The 17,514-nt window shown below is 35.6% G+C and overlaps 1 protein-coding gene and 1 pseudogene across 6 annotated transcripts in view; one reads left to right on the plus strand and one right to left on the minus strand.

Moving 5' to 3' along the window:
• Positions 1–17,514, plus strand: part of PRKACB (protein kinase cAMP-activated catalytic subunit beta) — a 127,579-nt gene that overhangs the window by 105,950 nt on the left and 4,115 nt on the right. For all 6 annotated transcript variants that reach the window (XM_086717410.1, XM_025935014.2, XM_086717408.1 and 3 more), the window contains 2 exons: positions 2,238–2,360; positions 14,375–14,539. In XM_086717410.1, the coding sequence (XP_086573536.1) occupies positions 2,238–2,360; positions 14,375–14,539 (288 nt within the window). The remainder of the gene's footprint in view (positions 1–2,237; positions 2,361–14,374; positions 14,540–17,514) is intronic.
• Positions 5,200–5,348, minus strand: LOC112849001 (U4 spliceosomal RNA; annotated as a pseudogene).

Raw genomic sequence — 17,514 nt, forward strand, 5'->3', positions numbered from 1 at the left:
CTCATGAGCTGTGAGATCATGACTTGACCCACGATCAAGCGTTGGACACTTAACCGACTGAGCCACCCAGGTGCCCCAAGGTAGCCTTTTTCAATATATTTTTCTGTGCATGTCATCAGAGTTGAGATATAGTGAATGTACAGTTTGTATTCAGCTTTTTTCACTTGAATGCTAACAAGCACGCAAACATTCTAATGGCTTATTTGAAATGTTATCATAAAGTATTTTGCCATTCTTCTATTGCTAAATATTCAAGTCATTCCTTTTTCCTTTTTCTTCTTCTTTTTTTTTTGCTATTATAAATAACTGTGATAAACATAAATATTTTATACATAAAGCTTTTTCTGCATTTCAAATTATTTTTTCAGGACAGATTCCCAGAAGTAGAATTACTGGGACAAAGGGTATGAACATTTTTAAGTCTCTCAATAAATACTGCCAAAGTGCTTTCCAAAAAGATTGTAACATTTTATACTCCTACTACTTCATCACACTGTATCCAGCATTAGATATTTGTAGTTTCAGAATAATTACTAATGGGGCACTTGGGTGCCTCAGTCAGTTAAGCCTCCGACTCTTGATTTTAGCTCAGGTCATTATCTCAAGGTTCGTGAGTTTGAGCCCCACATCAGGCTCTGCACTGAGGGTACGGAGCTGCTTGGGATTCTCTCTCTCCCTCTCACTACTCCCTCTTTTCCCCCTGCTCTCTCTCTCTCTCTCTCTCAAAATAAACAAACAAATAAATAAAATAATTACTGGTTTAATAGGCAATAAATGGTATTTCATTATTTTAAATCTCATGTCTTTGATTATTAGATTTTTTTAATGCTTTACAGACATTTGGTGGGTTTTTTCTGTGTGTATGTTATTAGTTCATGTCCTTTGCCCACTTATCTATTTTAATTTAGTTTTTCTTACTGATTTGTTTTAATTCTCTACACTTAGGGTATTAAAAGTATCTGGCATATTTTTTATCAATATTAGCATACAATCTCAACATAGAAACCAAAGCTTAGTAAAAGGATCCAGCTCAACATCACGTGCTTTCACTATACTAAAAATATAATGAATGACATTACTAGTGACTTAAAAGAATTAAGCATAGTGATGCCCATTTCTATTAGCAAAACAAAGTGCTATTCATCTTATGCTAGTCTCCCTTTAAAAAAACATACAGAAGCAGAAAAAAATCTCTACATCAGATTTTAGCTAATAATTTGAAAATTAAATGATTTGTAAAGCTAAAATTTTGACAAAACTTTGGAGTGTGGGGAGTGGTGAAGGTAATTTGAGGGCAGACCAGATCTGGCAAAAACTCAGTTCATTTCTCTCCGTGATCAGGTTGAATTTTTTTCCATAATCTTTTGTGCCAGCTGACATTGACCATAGTTGATAACAAACTTTATATAAACATGTTAATATTTTACTTTTATTTTCTTACAAATACTGCTAGTTCTTAATTTTAGCAAGTTTAGTATGGAAAAAAAACCAAAAATAACTTTAGAATTGTACCTTTGGTTTACAATGTACTTTTATTTACATTTTTTCCTTTTATTTGATAAAGTTCTTACAAAAACCTCAAGGATTAGTTATCTTTTCTGTACACCTTTTAGAGATGAGAAGACAGTAGGATAGCTAGAGTAAACTTAAATATTTACACTTATTAGGCTCCAAATTAAACTTGTAGCTTTCATTAAGATCCTGTGAAGTAGAAGAGAATGCCCCTAGTATAATCACCCTCCTAACGTCAACAATATAGAGTATTTTGAAGTCAACTCTGCTGTTTACTACGAAGTCCAGTATCTACTATTTTGTTTAAAAACCTTTGGCCTTTCTATGAATGCTCTAGAAAACCTGATTTATAAGGTTTTGGACCAAGAATGGACTTGAAAAAGTAATTTAGCAAGTCCCTTCCTATTGTTGAGCAACAACTAAATTATCCCAAGTAATTAGGGGATATTTATTGTCTACAATATTCTTAATGATTTTAGGAACGAGATTTAATAATATTTCCAATTCCAATATAATTGGAATATAGCCAATATCTGTAAATTCTCCGTTTAATTCAAGTGTGATCTGATACATTTTGTTCATTTTTTATTCTCTCCTGAATAGCCGCGCAGCAACTGCTCTTTAACAAATTTCATATGCTTAAAGATCATTTTGAAATTATCTATGACTTCATTCCCTTCTGGTAGATTAAGTAATAACTAATATTCGCTGCTGGTTTATCTTAGGGCTACAATAAGGCAGTGGATTGGTGGGCATTAGGAGTGTTAATCTATGAAATGGCAGCTGGATACCCCCCATTCTTTGCAGACCAACCAATTCAGATTTATGAAAAGATTGTTTCTGGAAAGGTAAGTAATACATTTTATTATTCCTCTATTACTTGTTATTTCTATAATGAAATGTAAGATTTGTATATTAAAACCATTTGATGTCATCAGAATAATTACCCTAAATTGGGAAGAATACAAAAATATCCATAGTTCCTGTCTTTGTATCTAGCATTCATTTAAGATAACAAAATAAACGTTAAATCATTGAAGTTTCTTAAGAAAATGAGGCAGTTTTACAAACAAGTTAGCAAAAAGATAAAGCAATTTTCTTTTTTATCACTTATAAAATATAGGATCATACCTCTCATTCTCAATGTTTCTCTAAGTAAGTAAATTTTTACTTACTTAGTTATTTCATGTGGGTATCTCCTTAGAGAGAAGTTTTAGGGGCTGTTTTTGTATCTCCGTGTTTTTTCAGGAGAGTCTTGTTTGAATTATGCCAAACACCACAAAATTGGAAGCAAATACAAAATAGATAAGCCTTTATAAAATGGAAGTTCAGAGAAAGGATATTTATATAATTGTTCATGTTGATTGTGATTATAATTGCCATTGATCTTTAGCAAATAGGGCAATAACTTTTTTTTGAGCATGAGTAGATTCACTATATCATAGTATTTTACATTTTGTAATTACCCCATAAACCTTCCTTCTTTTGTAATCCCTAATTATGTTTCCAAAAGTATCTCAAAACAAACCATTCATTCTTGCCTTAGCATACACTTTTAAAAAAATACTACAGTCGGGGAGCTTGGGTGGCTCAGTGGTTAAGCATCCAATTCTTGATTTCAGCTCAGGTCATGATCTTGTGGTTCTTGAGTTCAAGCCCTGCATTGGGCTCTGTGCTAACAGCGCGGAGCCTGCTTAGGATTTTCTCTCTCTCTGTCTCTCTCTCTCTCTCAAATAAATAAATGAATGAATAAATAAATAAACAAGCAAACAAACAAACAAAAAAACTTAAAAAAAAATACTACAGTCAATTTTAATAGAGTTGAGTCTGATTCTTTCCACCGTAGAAAGAATAGGCTTTAAAAAATTCCAAAAAGACCTTCTATACATTTATGATAGAGTTTATAGGAAGGGATATTTTCCCATTTTTTTCCTTTTTCCTATTCCTACATGTGGTACACCCCGTTAGTTTATCTTTCTTTTTTCTTAGGTCACATAGCCCCATTTAGAATATGACCAGGAAATAGAGCATCAATCTTGACATAACAGTGCCCTGAGATGTGATGTAGTTGACTTTTTTCTATTTTGTAACCTTAGTCTAAGGCAGAGAATTGCCTAATCAACCTAGAGAATCTGGAAGGACATAGAGGAAAAGTCTCTATTTCTTTATACCTCAGCCAGATTCACACTTTACATTTAGTGTAAAAGCTGACCCTCAGCTCCATGAACTTAAAATTTATATCACCTATATCACCTGAATGTCCCTAATGTAGTAATTTATCTTTTTTACCAATATTCAAATTTAAATCATGGATACCACACAGCTGGACTGTGAGGACAAGACACCAACAGAATGAGTCTATCCAGCCCCCTAGAATCCACATCTCAACACAGTATTGTTCCATATCTTATAGTGTATACGTAGTCTACAGGGATCACAAGATTTTCAGTTATATTTCCCTTCATTTTATGAAAGTTTTATGTTATGGCAGTATTCACAAACTAGGAGACTAACTAAAGAACTTATACTTCAACTATGTCAAAAATAAAAATTAAATACTTCTTAAAGATAACTAAGCTGGGTGTTGAAAGATTTACACCAAGGTAATACAGAAAGGCAGAAAGGAATACTTAAGTCATTAGGTATCACTGCTGTCCTTGTTACATTTGTAGGTATCTAGGCCTCAGGTTTCTTATCCTTGTAACTGTTTTCATCCAGCAGAATATCAAAGGCACGGTAAAAGAACTTTTGAGATAAACAAAACATCAAGAAAAAGTAGTGTACAAGACAGGTATTAGTTTTTTTAAGAATTTGAAAGGTGATTATGTAAAATCTCAAGAAAGAATATGACCCAAAGGTCATATGAAGAATGTTGAGAGAACTGAAATACTTTAAAATCACTGAATGAAAGAAGCATAGAGTAGTCCACCCTTATCTACGGTTTTAGTGACCTACAGTCAACTGCAGTCCAAAGCGGGCGATCCTCCTTCTGAGGCATCATCAGAAGGTCAGTAATAGCCGGCCACTACAGCACAACCTGTGTCATTCACCTCACTTCATGTCATCACATAGGCATTGTATCATCTCACATCATCACAAGAATGGTGAGTACTGTACGGTAAGATAGTTTGAGAGGGGGACAGAGAGAAAGAAACCACACCCACATAACTTTTACTACTGCAGCATGTTGTTGTAATTGTTCATTGTTTTTAATCTCTTACTGTGCCTAATTCATAAACTAAACTTTATCCCAGGTGTATGTATGGAGATAAGACAGTTCAGGGTTTTATCAAAGGGTTCAGCAAAGACCAAGGATGCAGAAATTCTACTAATAGTTATTAGAAATTCTACGTCTAATTTAATTATAGGTCATTACAAAGCTTCTACATTGCTTTTACTTATGCTTTATAAAAGAAGTAAAACTCTGACAAGGATGCTGTCATAACTAAATTTCCCTTATTTAGAAAAATGGCTTTGTTTAAAATGAGTCTGTCTTCATCTGTATGAATAGGCCTTCACTAGCCAATCATGCCACAATGTGGAAAAAAAATGTTTACCTGTTTATGAATATGTTTTTATTTCATATCAAACTTTAATAGTCAGGCTCCAATATTAATATTTAAATCTCTGTATATTCTATAATCATAACTGTTTAAATCCTAGTCACCTTATTAGAAGAATGGCAACATAAAATTTTATCTTATCACAATATCTGATATCTTTCTTCACTTATTTAGAAATATGATAGGATGTTTGGTATACTATTGTTTTTCAATTAGCAATAATCGCGCCTCGGGTAAACCTCATTGGCTATGATACTGCCATGGTGCAAAGCTTCGTATACTATTGTTTTTAACTGAAGGTGCCAGATTATCTTGTCCCATATTGGAAATAAAGTTATTTTCTTCCTTTTTCCCCTTTGCTCTTAAAGTAGAACTCATGAAGCAGAATATTGGTACTAACTGATCTCTAGGATTTACACTGTGTGAACATAAAGTCATATTCATGTGCACCATTCCCAGTAAAACCATCTGTTTCAACACTCAAAGCCAAACTGGAATGTATCCCTATCCACATGACAAACACATTACAAGTGTTATTATCTCTCTGGTTAGTAAATAAAAGCCAAATTGGAGAATAACTAATATTTAAATTTTTTCATTGTTCAAGTCATTAAAACTCAAATTTTGGTCTTCCAAATCCTATATTTGTATTTAAAAATCTTTAATGACTTGAATGATATATCATTTAAAATATGTTTCAATCGTAATTATTTTTGCTGATTTTTTAAAAGTGTGTTATTATTTTATGCAACATTTTATATTGATTACTCTCTCCATTCTGAAGCCATAGATTATAGGTATCAGTAACATCAAAATTAAAATAAAATGTATTTAATTAAGTGATTAATTCACTGAAATACACATATTTGAAAATTAGGTTGCTAAGTATTCTCTCTATTACAATATTTTAACTCAAGTTGGTATTTTTAAATGCACAGAAAGATGATCAATCAGCTTGTTAGATTCTCTCCTACACATATTTTGCCTTTAAAAACGGAGGAGGTGGTATTTTAAATGTCAAATTATTCATGTGATATCAAGGTTCAGGTTTAGAAATGCACAGTTGACAGAAAAGTCTTAACAATTTTCACATTAAATTTGACATTTCTTAGCAATATATATACTGAGTTTCTGTATATAGTCTTTAAATTCCATACTTCAGTGCCATCATAATCAGTTATGGTTCCTACAGCAACTCTATTTAGCTGCATCACTCTGAGAAATACATAAGTTAATATTGTGTTCAAAAATGATATTTGAAATAAGGCAGTGAAGTAACAGCTGTTGTGGAAACCATAACTTTAGAGTCCTTGACTTATGAAATTTAAAAAAAATTTCTGAGCTCTATTATATTTAAAGTAAATATTATTCCACTTTTAATGAGCACCAAAAATGTACAAGGAGACACTATACAAAATATAAAGTTGTAAACATACATATACATATACATATACATATACATAAGATATATGTAGAATGATCAAAGAGTTAGTTCATTTTTTCCTGAAAGGAAATTCATATTCACATAAGGGTAACTGATTAGCAGCCAAATAGCTATTCCTTTCTGTCTCAGGGGTCCCCAAAGCCATTCCCAGGTTAGGTGATTTGCTAGGAAGACCCAAAGACTTCAACATACAGCAATACTCAAGAAGTGAAGCCCTTATATTATAACAAGTACCTTCATGATAAGATACCTTACAATGAAAAGATAGTAAGTACAATCAGCAAAAGGAAAGGCTCATAGGGCAGTGTCTAGAGGAAACTAGGCACAAACTTTCAAGAGTCTTCTCCTAGTGGAGTGACAAGAGATGAACTTAATTCCTCCAGGCACAAATTGTGACAACATGGGTAAATGTTGTCTCCTAGGGAAGCTCATTAGAGACTCAGTGCCCAAGGATTTTATATACACCCTCTACCTAGCCCATACTTACATCCCAAACTGACAGAGCAAAGTAGATGTTTGGCATAAGCCATATTGTTTGTACCAACAATCTAGGTACAGTGAACCACTCATATTATTTAGGGAAAGTTTCGTATCAGTGTGAAGAACTGTTACCATGCCAATTGCCAGATCCTGCCCAGGGCTAAACTTGCAAACAGGCTTTCCTTAAAGGTAACAGTCCCAAGCCTGCTATATTAGCTCTTTTCTGCACCATTCTGTTTCCTAAATAACATACACATAGGCAGAAATACTACTGTACTTGTTCTAAGATGCCATTGTTAATGCTTTTGGGGAAATTAAAGTGCCATTTTTTATTTGGCTGTGGCTATAGTTAAAGAAACTTAGATAACTCAGTAGTCATTTTCATAAAATTCAAAAGCAGTTTTACCATTTGCCTAAAACCAAGGCCATTTTTAACACTTTGCTGTGGTCATTTAAAATTCTTAATAGCTGCTTTGAGACAGTCCTTACTTTAGTGGTCTTTTGGGCAAATGATGGCAATTTGTTTTGCAGGGGAAGGAATGAGGATTGGGTAGGTAATGGTCCTCTGTAACCGTCTAGGTTTATCGTAACTACCACTGTTTCTGCATAAATAAGAGAACAGATCAGAGCGCCCAGTTGTGATAGTAATATTTATTTTTAAAAAATTTTTTAACATTTATTCATTTCTGAAAGTGAGAGAGACAGAGCATGAGTGGGGGAGGGACAGAGAGAGAGGGAGACACAGAACCGGAAGCAGGCTCCAGGCTCCGAGCTGTCAGCACAGGGCCCGACGCGGGGCTTGAACTCATGGACTGCGAGATCATGACCTGAGCCGGAGTCGGACGCTCAACCGACTGACCCACCCAGGTGCCCCTGTGGTAGTAATATTTATAAGTATTTTTTAAGTGTACTAGATCTTTCTTTTTATATATAAGATCCAGGCTGGTTAAGTTTCCTCAGGTCCTTTGAGGCAGTGTGGAGGTTGGTACCATATCTATAGAAAGCTTAATGTATGAAAAGTTGTTATGCCTTTTGAAAAATTTACTAATGTATATGCTCATTTTTACTAGATAAATTTGTTACTGGGATACAGATTTCTTAGAACTGTACCTAATTTGGGCCACCTGGGTAGTTCAGTCAGTTAAGCATCTGACTCTTGATTTTGCCTCAGGTCATGATCTCACAATTCATGAGAGCGAGCCCTGCATCAGGCTCTGCACTGATAGCCCAGAGCCTGCTTGGGATTCTCTCTCTTTCTCCCTCTCTGCCCCTACACTGGTCTTGTATGCTCTCCCTCTCTCTCAAAATAAACAAACTTAAAAAAAAAAAAAAAAAACTGTACTTAATTTGAAAGGTAACTTTTAAAAATTTATTCTAGCATGCTTGTGGACAGAAGTTAACAGATTATTGTTTGTTGGCTGGGTGCAAACTCTTTTGAGTCATTTAAGCCAATACATTTTATCTCAATGCATAAAAAGTAATGTGACATAAAAAGTAAACCATCTCCCTGTCACTTGTAGAAGAATAGCAGTAAAAATTTTCCCTTCTTCTTCAAAGACCAACTTTGTAATTCTGTGATTAAGCTGAGCATAGACAAATTTGATTTTGGTCTTATTTTATTTCTAAAGCTAAAAAAAAAAAAAAAAAAAGTAAAGTAAAGCAGTTAGTGAATTTAAATCCCCTGGTATGGGTATGGTAACAACATGATCAGATTTGCTTTATGGATGTAACTTCCTCTTAATTTTTAGAAAATACTAATTTTCCTAAAACCAAAATGTACAAGACTTTATAACCGGTGCTGAGGGGCGCCTGAGTGGCTCAGTTAGTTAAGTGGCCAACTCTTGGTTTAGGTTCAGGTCATGATCTTGTGTTTGTGAGTGCAAGCTGCCTGTCAGGCTTTAGCACTGACATTGCAGAGCCTGCTGAGGATTCTCTCTCCCCTACTCATGCGCTTGCTCTCTCTCTCTCTCTCTTCTCTCTCCAAATAAATAAATAGACTTTAAAAAAATGTATAACTAGTGCGGAAAACAGAATCAATGTTCTATTGAGTGAATTCAGATGTGAATTTCTTAGTTGGTTTAACATATTACATAATGAAATTTGATGAAGTTATTTAAGGTATCAGCTATAATTACAATGCTGTCCTTATAAAACAGGGTCATAGTTGTCCTTTTTCTCCCTCACTCTACCAAATTTAAGTACCAAAAGAAAAGAAGAAAGTGCTTTTTCTATAAATGAACAGGTGGAGCATGAGACAAGAAGGAACTTCTTGCATTCTCCAAACGATGTTTCTAGCACAGACTAGTCTAGATATCTAATGATAGATATTGTTGCCTTCCAAGTTCCTTCTTTGATTCAAAAGTCAGCTTCAGGTCACTAAAATATTATTCTAACAGAAAAATTGAAAAAATTAAAAATGTATTGAATTAGTGCCTTGCATCAGTTTCATAAAAATTAACTAATTTTTGGGGCGCCTGGGTGGCGCAGTCAGTTGAGCGTCCGACTTCAGCCAGGTCACGATCTCGTGGTCCGTGAGTTCGAGCCCCACATCGGGCTCTGGGCTGATGGCTCAGAGCCTGGAGCCTGTTTCCGATTCTGTGTCTCCCTCTCTCTCTGCCCCTCCCCCGTTCATGCTCTGTCTCTCTCTGTCCCAAAAATAAATAAATGTTGAAAAAAAAAAAATTTATAAAAAAAAAAAATTAACTAATTTTTTTCACACCTGAGGCTATTCATCATTTTATAGAGACCAGAAAGGTGAAAGAGTTTGCCCTAACGCATAGGGAATGTATGTAACTGGAGCTGGGAATAGAACCCAGGTACTCTTTCTATTGAAGTGATAGGCTGGTGGGACTTTTGAGATGGTAAGAATGTTCAACTTTATTCAGTTTAACTCCCTTATGCTATATGTAGGCAAATCAAGACTCAGAATTGCCCAAAGATAAAAGGTAGTTTGTGGCAAAGCCAGAAATTGAATTTAGTTCAGTGGTTCATTTATTATTTGTTCACTTGGCTTCAGTAACTCTTCACAATCTTAGTTTTATTCTGCATTATTGGTCTCTCCTTGTTGATCCTCCTTGCCTTGGTCCTCTTCTTCCTCTGCACTTCCTCCATTGGTGGATTCGTCCAGTTTCATGACTGTAAATGCCAACTGACGATTTCCAAATTCACTTTTTCAGTCCCTACCTGACTCTTGGGTTGCAGACCCTTGTAGCCAACTTCTTACCTGAGATCTCCATTCAGGTATTCAATACATATCTTAAATTCAATCTGTCTAAAACTAACAGATTTTTGTTTTCCCTGGCAAATCTGTTCCTCCCACTGCTCTTCCCGTCTCAGTTGATGGCAACACCATCCTTTCAGTTACTAAGGCGAACATACTCTGGAGTCCTCACTCCATATCTAAAGCACAGGAAAACCATTTTGACTCTATCTTTACCTATCTTTAGCATACACACAGAATTCAACCACTTCTTGCCACCTCCACTGATATTGCTCTCTTCTGAGTCACTAGAGTGGTTCTTTAAAAATGTTAAATTAGATCCTGTTACTCCTTCCAGAAGCTTGCAGTGGTTCCCCATTTTCTTCAGAGTAAACATCAAAGACCTTACAATGCAAGACTTTGTGAGGTGCGATAGGATGACATTTGTAAAGGATCGCTCTTGTTGCTAAATTATCATCTATCATCTCTCTTCCTCACTAGGATGTAAACTCTGTAGGTAGGACTGTTTGCTTATTTTGTTTACTACTATATGCCAAGCACATTGGTGCCTAACACATGGAAGGTGTTTGATCATTATTTGTCAGGTGTGAATTCATGCATTCATGTAATATTCATTGAGCTCATATTATATGCCAGACCGTGCTGGATACAGTAAATTAGTTATGGTCTCTGCTTTCATGAAGCTCTCATGAAGTGGACACTCACTCTCAGAGATACTGACTTAGGTGGTCATCTGTGTGTTCTAAACATGTATTTTTTTAGTTGTCACAAACTTTTTGATACACACTATATGTCAAAAGCTTGTTCTGATGTCTATACCTCGTTGTAGAAATAGATTTATTCTCATGAATAGATTAGGAAACTCAGAAGTAACTTAGTCCCTAACGGTTGTTAAAGCATTCTAAACAGGAAATATCGGGCAAAAAAGATCAAGTAAACACTCTAGGAAGTGTATATTGCACAAACACCTCTTTCATGTTAAATAATGCCAGTTTCCAATAATCTTATCTCTCAGATCTAATGGTAATGGGTCCAGACTTTTTCTTTTCCACATCTGGCTCTTTACAGCTACTTTCACCTTGTTTGCCCCATAATGGACTATCAGAGAGACGTAGGAGTCAGGAGGATTCAGTTATTTTCCCAACAATGAAACTGAGTTGGTAGTCTCACTGGAGCTTGGTTTCCTTATCTTAAAATGAAGATTTGGATTAAATTAAACTAAGACTTCCTTTGCTCCAATATTCTAGGATTCTGATTTCAATTTTTACAGCAGTTATAATCAATAATAATAATAGAAATAATACTCTTCTTAATACAGTTTTGAAGGAAAAATTATCATGCTTCCCATGATAGAAACCTTTGGTGTTTCCAAGTTAACATGCCATAAGTAAAGTCTTGCATCTGAAACGTAATTGCGTTTAAGTCATTTTCTGGTTTTTGCTAATTTCAATTTGATGAATCAACATGGCTCTTTGGAAGGTCAAATCAACAAAGAAACTACATTTCTGATTACATTTCAGAACAGTCATGGAAAAAATACTTTCACAATGATTCTCATTATTTCTCCTTCAGTATACTTAAAGGATATGACAGATTCTCATCATTAACATGCCTACTATGTGAGGTGGGCTACCTGTCAGAATCTCTGGGGAAGAAGACTTGTGATATGGAGGTGAAGAGGATATGTCTGTCATATGATAAGTTTTCCAAATGCCGATGTCTACCATCATAAGCCCCTACTATAGCTCCCCATTTGAGAATCCCTGTTCTAAAGATTACAAAGATACATTCGCACATTAATCCAAGACCAACGCTTTATCTGCATTCCAAAATAAAGATCTACTCTATTTAGGTGTGTATATTCTTTAGGCACTCTATTGCACGTTACCTGAATTCAGAAGATAATTTAAAAAATTTTTTTTGATGTTTATTTTTGAGAGACAGAGTGTGAGTGGGGGAGGGGCAGAGAGAGAGGAAGACACAGAATCCAAAGCAGGCTCCAGGCTCTGAGCTATCAGCACAGAGTCCGACATGGGGCTCGAACCCACGAATCATGAGGTCATGAGCTGAGCTGAAGTCCAACGCTTAACCAACTGAGCCACCCAAGCACCCCTCAGAAGATAATATTTTTTAAGTTTATTTAATTCTTTTTGAGAGAGAGAAAGAGAGAGAGGGAGAGGGAGCGTGAGCAAGGGGAGGAGCAGAGAGAGGGGGAGAGACCCCAAACAGGTTCCAGGCTGCAAGCACAGAGCCTGATGGGGGCTTGAACTCACAAACCATGAGTTCATGACCTGAGCCAAAACCAAGAGTTGGACGCTTAACTAACTGAGCCACACAGGCACCCCCAGAAGATAATGTATATGTAGTACATTATTGTCTACCATTCCAAACATCACGAAAGGAAGAATAACTGGCACATTACATTGAACAGTTCATGCGGACTCTATTCTAAACAAAGACAGCTCTACTTCAAATAAGCTACTTCTTTGGAATCTAAGCAAAGTTGGAATATAACCACTACAAAAATAAGTCATGTTATTTTTAGACACTATGCCTTTTGAACACCCCATATTCTCTAGTTTCTACTCCAACTGGGATAAATGAGGAAATGTGCAGCAAATATTTTTAAGATGAAAATTTCAGTCTTTTAGAAGTGTCCCGACAATAACTCTTCTCAGGTTATTGAATCATGAAAAACAGTGTAGAATAATTAAGGATATATACTCCAGAGCCAAGAGTACCTGGTTTGGGATGATAGCTCTACCACTTATTAGCTCTGTAATCTTAGGCAGATTACTTACTTGGTGTCACTTTCAATTGTATCACCTGTAAATGGAGATAATAATCATGTTTACCGTAATGTTAGGTTATGAACCAGTGCACATAAAGTTTAGCACAGTGCCTAACTTCTAATAAGCTATTATATTAATAAAATGTTAATTTGGAAGTAAAAAACTAAAGAAGGAGCAATTCGTGTGCCTTTTTTTTTTCTTTTTTGGAACATAAACCCTCTTATACTCTGTGGTAATACGGGCTTTGCAAAAATGAGGCTTTCAGTTGCTGATGTATTTGAGTTGATCCCAAATCCTGTTGGGTCATTAGCTATTCAACCTTCAAATAGTCCTTGGTTGTTGGACACAAATTTTAGTTTTCCTCTGGTATGATGATGACTTTAGATTATATTTACATGAAAATTTTTTTGATCTGTCACTAGGAGAGAAAATAAAACTTCTGCACAAAGTAGAGAAGATAGTGCTTCTCAGGCTTTCATTTCAGGCTCAGAATTTCAGACCCAGTGCCCCTATCATTTGAAGCCCCAGGATCAGCATTTTTACCCTCTACCCCTCCAGTTGACTCTGATGAAAGTGGGCCCTAGGACCACACTTGGAGAAGCATTTATTTACAGAATAGCATAAATAGCAGCCGGGAGACTATAGTTATGAGTCTGGCTTTGCCATAGGGTCTAGCTTTGCATGCTTATGATTTAATTTCTACTTTGAGACTATGAGAATGCACATCATGTTGTGCTTTGGAAACTCAGAATATATATGTTAAGGAGTTATATTTATTTGAAGACAGTGTAATAAAGAACAAAATTTATGAGGCTAGGAATCATGACTAGATTTCTAGTCCCAGCTCTGCCACTTTATAGTCTAGTGATTGGGTAAGTTATACAATGTCTGCGAATCCTAGTTTCTCCATCTTTAGAATAGAGTTAATGCCATATTCACCAAATATGTCATAGTTCATTGCTATATATCTAGTGCCTAGAGCAGTGTGGTACATAGTAGGTCTTAATAACTAATTGTTAAGTAGATGAACTACATTATTTGAAATGACACAATAAATTCTGGGAATAAAAACACAAAATGGCACAGTACCTTCCCCCCAGAAGCTCATGATCTGGGGGAAACAGACATACACAAATACTACAACATACCTCAATAAAGATCGACTGAGGTAATGTCATGACACGCGATACAAGTTATAAGGTGATGGTGGCACTTGTAGAGAACCACAGTAAGAATGCAAGGAGTTCATAAATGGGGTCTATTAACCCTTTAAAGCATTTTCTTCAGATACCTATGGTCCGTTGAAGGTGAGGCCACGATAACCACTGGAATGTGAATTTGACCACATGGTGTGTTCATACAGGTCCGATTCCCATCGCACTTCAGTTCAGATCTCAAGGACCTTCTAAGGAACCTGCTGCAGGTGGATTTGACGAAACGGTTTGGAAACCTGAAGAATGGTGTGAGTGATATAAAAACTCACAAGTGGTTTGCTACAACAGATTGGATTGCTATTTACCAGAGGAAGGTGAGCCATTTCTTTCTTTAATTTAAAAGCTTTTGGAAGTTAGTATTTAAATTATATGTGGTAAAGATATTTTCAACTTAACACGTGGTTTTAATTTTTTTTACCTTTGAATTAATCCTATGCAGGACTTAAGGGACCTTTCCAGCCCACAACTTAAAAATGAGTTTTAAAAAAAATGAGTTTTCTACTTGATTAAAAAGAAGGCATATTCTATTTTGACCATCAATCTGAAATTTTTTTTTAACGTTTATTTATTTTGAGAGAGAGCGCATGCATACATGCAGGAGGGGCAGAGAGAGAAGGAGAGAGAGAATCCCAAGCAGGCTCCATGCTGTCAGCACAGAGCCCAAGGCAGGTCTCGATCTCACAGAGCACGAGATCATGACCTGAGCCGAAATCAAGAGTTGGATGCTTTACTGACTGAGCTACCCAGGCGCCCCAATCTGAAATGTGTTCAGTGTCAAATTTTTCCTACCCTTGCCTCTTACTCTTCACAATATTATGGTAATTATTAAGTAAACAATGTCCTAAGGGTTTGCATTTCAAAACTGATGTGAAGCCGCATTAGAAAGACAAATATAAACAAATATATTCTCCTTCCTGGAATTGGCAAACAGCTGGATTTAATAACATTTAATAGCTAGATTCATCAGATATTTTTCAGTCTTTATCACTTTACCGTTGTAACAAATTGAGACATTAAAGAAAGATTTTGCTGTGCTGAGTTACTTTTCTCTCAACATTGCTTCTCAAATGCCTAAAGATAATTCGTATTTATAAAGTGTTGTCATCTTGAATATATTTAATTTTTTATTTTTTTCCATAAAACCAAAACTTCTAATGTTTCAGAGACTTGCCATATTTAATAATGCTATGCATGGGGCGCCTGGGTGGCGCAGTCGGTTAAGCATCTGGCTTCAGCCAGGTCACAATCTCGCGGTCCGTGAGTTCGAGCCCCACGTCAGGCTCTGGGCTGATGGCTCAGAGCCTGGAGCCTGTTTCCGATTCTGTGTCTCCCTCTCTCTCTGCCCCTCCCCCGTTCATGCTCTGTCTCTCTCTGTCCCAAAAATAAATAAACGTTGAAAAAAAAAAAATCTTTAAAAAAAAATAAAATAAAATAATGCCATGCAGCCACATGAGTGAATTTCCTTAGGAAAAAAATGTAAATGCTATAAATTAATATTAATAACACGGTTTTCCTAGTTTATATCTTTTGGAAAAGAATATAAAAACAAAACATTAAAAGAATTTAATAATGCAGCAAAGACCAGAACAATATGAGGGCAGTAGTCTCCGCATCTCATAAGATGGGTTCAGAAACTTCCTAGGCGTTAAATTCATGAAACAGCCCTTAGCATTATTATCTCAGCTGGATATGTTATGTAGTCAAGAGCAATTCTATTTGGGTGATTTATTGAATCTGTATTTTCTTTTAGTGCTTTTTGATCTAACTTCTTTTTGTTGTTGTTTAGTAATTAGCCAGTTACCCTCTCACCATTTGTTGAATAACTCTTCTTTGACCCCTTGTTTGAAATTCCACCTTTGCTAATGCTGAATTATTACATACTTCGGTCTGTTTCCGACTTTATGCTTTAGGGGTTCTTTCTGTCTATTCTTGTACTACGCACCACACTGTTTCACATACCTTGATGGTAGCTTTTATTCAATTTCCAAAATATTTGTATATTTAATATGTGGAATTCTTATCAATGTTCAAGGAAAAGAATATATAGTTCAATATTTTTTAGTTGTATTGTAAGAAAATACACAAAACAAAATTTGCTGTCATGCAGGTCAGTCATATTAAGTGCATACTGTTGTGCAGCCACGACTGCCGTCCCTCTCCAGAGCCCTTTCATCTCGCAAGATGAAAACTGTGCACCCATTAAACAAGGACTCCTGTTTTATTGGTCTCTCCAAATATCTATATTGTCTTTGGGGCTCTTAATTGGGATAACAGTATATTAATTAGAAGAAAATCAAAATCTTGAAAATTCCTCATAATTAAAATGTTTATGTTTCTGCCCCATGTTGGGCATAGAGATTACTTTTAAAAAAGTAAAAATTAAAATCTTCTCCTCAAACATATTCAGTGCACCACCTAATATTAATAAAGTCCCTATTTTAAATAAAGGAAAGCCATTTTAATTTTAGGATCCAAGGAGAAAAAATGTTCAGAATTCAGCAATGCTGTTTTTCTAAAAGGGACATGTTTCTTTCCAACTTCCCAGAAAGTTTTGATAGCTAGATATTTTAAACAAAATAAACTTGGGAATTAAAAGGAAGTTTAAGAGGAGTGCCTGGCTGGTTCTGTCAGTGAAGCATGTGACTCTTGATCTCCAGGTCATGAGTTCAAGCCCTATGTTGGGCCTAGAGCCAACTTAAAAAACAACAACAACAACAACAAAAAAAAAAACAAGTATATCTAAGAATTACCTGTAACCTCAAGAGAAAGGAATTAAGGAAAAGGATAGAAATATAAAGGCTTGAGAAATAAGGAACCGATAAAGGAAAATCTGGAGTTCTGTAACCTAAAGTGCCAGTATTTTGATACCAACAGTTAATTATCCTAGAACTCTTTTAAGTATTGTACCATTCCTTGAATGAAAATGTTGAGATCAATACCAAACCTACTGTTTGCTTTCTCTTTTTTTTTTTAATTTTTTTTTTTAATGTTTATGTTTGAGAGAGAGAGAGACAGTGTGAGTGGGGGAGGGACAGAGAGAGGGAGACACAGAATCCGAAGCAGGCTCCAGGCTCTGAGCTGTCAGCACAGAGCCCGATGTAGGGCTCAAACCCATGAGATGTGAGATCATAACCTGAGCCAAAGTCGGCACCTTAAGTGACTGGGCCACCCGGGCACCCCTGTTTGCTGCTGTTTCTAATGCTGTTATCATTTAGGGACTTGAAGGCATTTAAAGATGCTACCATATAATAATGGTGGGAATTTATTTTCCTTAGTATTTAGAAACTGT

This window comes from Puma concolor, chromosome C1 (genome assembly GCF_028749965.1).
Source record: "Puma concolor isolate L17-30 chromosome C1, mPumCon1.1.hap2, whole genome shotgun sequence".
In the NCBI taxonomy this organism is placed as follows: Eukaryota; Metazoa; Chordata; class Mammalia; order Carnivora; family Felidae; genus Puma; species Puma concolor.